Source organism: Triticum aestivum, chromosome 1D (genome assembly GCF_018294505.1).
Source record: "Triticum aestivum cultivar Chinese Spring chromosome 1D, IWGSC CS RefSeq v2.1, whole genome shotgun sequence".
NCBI classification, from domain to species: domain Eukaryota; kingdom Viridiplantae; phylum Streptophyta; class Magnoliopsida; order Poales; family Poaceae; genus Triticum; species Triticum aestivum.
In genome coordinates, this window is record NC_057796.1 from 375,611,612 (window position 1) to 375,616,515 (window position 4,904).

Here is a 4,904-nt window from a genome sequence, read left to right on the forward strand (position 1 = left end):
GTATGCCTTGTATGTATCCCCATATATTATGTAATGTTGATGTAATGATATCTACCTTGCAAAGGCGTTTCAATATGCGGGTCTATCCTTGGTGGGACCTTCGAGTTCCTTTAGGATATGGTCGCATATTGGGCGTGACACATTGATAAAGTTTGGACATTCAAGAGCTCGTGGTAAAAAAGGTAAAATTTATGCAAGGAGCATCTCGCACCACAAAGGATTTTGGAAATTTCTGATTGTTTCTACTCTTGGGCGCTGCTACGCGTCCGCCGGCCGATGTTTAGATTTTATCTGTCGCCTCGACGGCCGTTGGATGCCCGAGATGATAGCCGTCTGATCTGGTGTTCGCGCCCTGCATGCCCACTCGTTATTTTCCGCAACAACCGCTCTGTTGCAGAAACAAGACAGTCTTGACCCGACCCCGACTGAGCTGCGCCCCGCGCGCCGCCGCTGCCAACCCATCGCAAAATCAGCCTGCCGCCGGCGTGTAGGAGCTACTCTAGTTGCGAAACCTCCTCTTCTCTAATTTCCTGCAACAAGAGCTTTGTTGCGAAACTTTCTCATCTCTAATTTCCTGCAACAAGAGCTTTGTTGCAAAAACTCCTTTTCTCTAATTTTCTGCAACAAGTCCCCTATTGCAAAAACTCTTATTCTCTAAGTTTCTGCAACAAGACCCTTGCTGCAAAAATTGAAAAGACATCTCATGCCGCACCTAATTTTCTGTAACAAGACCCTTGCTACAAAAATTGCAACAACATCTCCGGTCGCGTCGCGCAGTCTTCGTTGTTGTCGTTCCGCAACAACGTTGTTGCTGCAGAAACTTGGAGTGTGCGTGGACGTAAGGCGTTGTGATATGGCTGTGTCTAGCGTTGGTGGTGCCAGGATGTTGGTCGCCCAAAAATGCGGGAGGAGTGGGAGGGGGGTCTTCGATCCATACCTGCTGGAGTCGAAGCCGGCCACCGCTGAACCCGTCGCCGTCGCCACCGCGCTAGATATGCCTCAGTCGCCGAACGCCGCCGCCCCCGCCGCCCTCCCAAATCCAAAAGCGTCGCCCTCCCAGAGACACGAGTCAACAGAGGCAAGTTGCACGATTGCTTATCCTAAAACAATAGCTCTGTTTCAGAAAATGAAAGCGCGTGACGCGGAAAGCGGGGTCGTTCTCATCCGTCTGATCAACAGGCGATCCAACGGACACGGAGCCGGCGGATGCGCGCACGAGATCGGTCGGCTGAAGGTAAGCTTTTCCCCTCTTTTATAGAATCAGCTTCTCTTTTTAGAGAGAAAAAACATAGAATCAACTTTTTTACGGGTGCTGCTACGTGTCGGCCGGCGGATCTTTTTAAAAGATCCGCCGCCTCGCAAGCCGTCAGATTTAACACAATCTAGTCGCTAAACTGGTTGTTCTGCCTTTGCAATAAAGACCTTGTTGCAGAAACAACATTTCCATAGAGGTTGTGTTGCGGATATTTTTTTGCAACATACGTTGTGTTGCGGATTTTTTTGCAACATAGGTCGTGTTGCGAAATTTTTTATGCAACATAGGTCGTGTTGCGGAATTTTTTTCCTTCTTTCTTTCTTTTTGCAACAACGGCGATGTTGTGAAAGAAGTTTTGCAACATAGGTAATGTTGCAGAAAATTTTGCAAATGAAAAAAGTGTGCAGAAACACCGTTGTCGTTGCCTGCGTCGAGTGCGCCGTTGCCAACCGCAACAGAGCGATAGCACCACTACCCCTGTTGCTGCAGAAGCACGCAGCTACAGGGGAGTACACCACCGCGACGAGGCACCACCACCACCGCCCACCACCGCATCCCTCCCTTAATTTCGCCCGGAATGGGGGAAAATCTGTGGATCTAGCGGGGAAAGGATGCCCACCTGCTGCTTGTGCAGTTAGCGACCTCAGATCGCATCGTCTCGTCAAGCACGGCTGGTCTGCCGCGGTCGCCTAGCCGCCGTTGACCACCCAGCCACACCGTGTTCCGCCTCTCCGCTGTTGGATCTAACCACCACAGAGCTTTGAAACACGCTCTCAGTTGCAAGCGTTTCTGAAACAGCAACTGAGCTGCAGACCTGTGCGCGTGGGTGTGGGGGGCTATCGGCCGTTGGATCAAAAGACGATCCAACGGACACGGAGCCGGCGGACGTGCACGAGAGATCGGCCGGCAGAGGTAAGTTTTTCCCTTAAATTATCGGGTTTGGAGGCGTTTTCTTGGGCCAAAATAGGCATATTTGAAGATACCGACTCTGAGATGACTGACTGGGTTGGACTTGCTGCAAAACGGCTGCCCTCCCCTCCCCAACGGCCACGCTAGACCGCCCGCTCCTGCCAAGATCCAACACAACTTTCCGCCCCGTCGCCCGGTCGTCGAGCCGTCGCCGCCGAACACCGCCCCCTTCCGCCGAAGCGCGGCAGCTCGAAGGTAGAGTACTCTTCTCTCGTACCCCTCCCTCTCCACCTCCTCCCCCTCTCTACTCGACCGCCGTGGAGCGGGGATCCGTCCGGGCTTGAGATCGATTTCTTCCGTGGGCGACGAACCCTAACCCGCTCGAATTGTCATGGGTGACCTAATCCGAGAAATTTCCTCTAGGACGGGTGCTCCAGTTCGTGCAGCTTGTTAAGGATTCGATTTCTGCGTGTTGGATTACTACTTTACTAGTTGCAGTTTAGTTTCGAAGAACAAAATTCTTACTGTGTTGGGGACTTCCTGGCTGGGTACTTCAGCTGATGCCCCTTGTTAATTAAGCATGCCTCTGAATCGACTAGTGCAGCAATAGATATCCGAGATGCTGGATAAGTGGCCAGGTGTTGCTGTGCACATTAGAGAGTAGTAAGGAGCATGTTAATTCGTCGGAGAAATTATCCTACTATATAGGCTGATAGGTCCCTAGTGCAGGCTATTCTTGCTTCCTAGCACTTGCGCTCGGAGATGAGATGGCCTAATAAGCATGGTTGCACAGTGGCACTGTCATACATGGGTGTCTTGTATAATAGGGATATTCCAATATGTCTTGTGTTGTTCATCTCTTTGGAGAAACTTTCTGCCACAGGGTTGCTCTGCTATTTCTTTATTATGCACGGCGACTTGCAATTGAAAAGTGCAACCTAATTACCTTGCAAGCATTTTAAATGACCTACGCTCTATGTTTCTCACAGGTTCGTGTTCTAATACGCTTATTCCCTTGAGGCAGCATGCCTAAGATAAAGACGAGCCGTGTGAAGTATCCTGAAGGATGGGAGCTTATTGAACCAACTCTCCGTGATTTGGAAGCCAAAATGAGAGAAGGTGTGCATATCTGTATAATTTTTAATGCTTGTTGAATCTTTTTCCAGATGTATATGGCTGTTTCCTGCTACAGTATGGTAGTAATGTCATATTTTTTTATGCAGCCGAGAACGACACACATGATGGGAAGAGGAAGTGTGAGGCTCTCTGGCCAATCTTCCGTATTTCTCACCAAAAGAGCCGTTATATATATGATCTCTACTATCGAAGGAAGGAGATAAAAAGGGAGCTGTATGAGTTTTGCTTGGACCAAGGTTATGCAGACAAAAATCTGATTGCTAAATGGAAAAAGGTTGGTGGGTTTGATCATTTTAGGCATGCATTATTTTGATCTTGTGTCAAGTACTAGCTGTGGTGGATGCTTTTCTCCAGTTTGTTGTCTCTTGGGACATCTGATTAATTATGTTCCAGTTTTGCTAGAGTATGAACACCTGAACTTCAGCCATCCTCAAGAAATATACTCCCTCCGATTCATTATTAATTGTCGCAGCTTTAGTACAACTTTGTACTAAAGTTGTACTAAACCTTTGACAAGTAATATGGATCGTAGGGAGTAATTAAGATCAGTTCATTTCAGATGCACCTTCCTTGCACACTGACCATATCAACTTGCACCTATTTTGCGCACCATGGCCTTTATGCAAGTATTATTTATTAACTTATGAATGCACACTCAGACAGAGAAGTGCCCCTGCTCCTGACCTGTGCAATTGGACACATTGCCTGAATATCAAGTACCCCATGATGATTTTTTTGTTACTAGTGTGCTGTTGTAACTACTAGTATTCGCTACAGACATACAGTATGTTGGATCATGTTCAGTTCTCTCTCTAGTTTTGTACAGTAATCACCAGAGTTTACCAAGTTTCAACGCTAAGGTTACCTTGTAACAGCTACTTCAATTGCCTTAATTCAACATTCTTATGGCGCACTGCTAACTATTTTCTCTCTTGTCTCTTGCAGCCAGGTTATGAGCGCCTCTGCTGCCTCCGCTGCATACAGACACGAGACCACAACTTTGCAACCACCTGCGTCTGCAGGGTCCCCAAGCACCTCAGGGAAGAGACGGTGATAGAATGCGTCCACTGCGGATGCAAGGGCTGTGCCAGCGGCGATTGAAGTCACCACTCGTTGTTAAGAATAATAATCTGAAACTGATTGTTCGAGATGCTCTGTCCGATCCCTGATAAATGAAAACAAGTAACGTACAATCAGGTGATTCATCCATATATTCACTGTAAACTCTCGAGCGGTGGTATGTATTTGCGTGAGAAGACTCGGTTTTCCGCCGTGGAAGTTGACTACTGTTTCGCTAAATGTTATGTTAACCCGATCTTCCATGATGGATTACAGTACAGTAGTATTGTTGTGCCTTAACTTAGTACTCCCTGTGTTCCATAATGTAGTGCATATAGATTTTTCGAAAAGTCATAGCTTAGAAACTTTGACCAAGTTTGTGAAAAAAAAACATTTTCATCTAGAATGCCAAACATATATCATTAGATAGATTCATCATAAGATGTACTTTCGTATTATATATATTTGGTATTGTACATATAAATAGTTTTCTCTATGAACTTGATCAATGTATGCAAAGTTTGACTTTTCAAAAAAATAAATC

General features: G+C 46.8%; 1 protein-coding gene across 2 annotated transcripts; it reads left to right on the forward strand.

Moving 5' to 3' along the window:
• Positions 1-2,225: 2,225 nt before the first annotated feature.
• LOC123182188 (protein BUD31 homolog 2) lies at positions 2,226-4,640 on the forward strand. 2 transcript variants are annotated; one of them, XM_044594685.1, is made up of 4 exons: positions 2,226-2,419; positions 3,154-3,283; positions 3,388-3,575; positions 4,247-4,640. In XM_044594685.1, exons 2-4 carry the CDS (start codon positions 3,190-3,192, stop codon positions 4,400-4,402), a joined length of 438 nt encoding a protein of 145 aa, XP_044450620.1. In that variant the 5' UTR covers positions 2,226-2,419; positions 3,154-3,189; the 3' UTR covers positions 4,403-4,640. The 2 variants fall into 2 exon arrangements, with proteins under 2 accessions (XP_044450620.1, XP_044450621.1); XM_044594686.1 differs by having other exon boundaries at positions 2,227-2,419; positions 3,189-3,283.
• Positions 4,641-4,904: the final 264 nt, after the last annotated feature.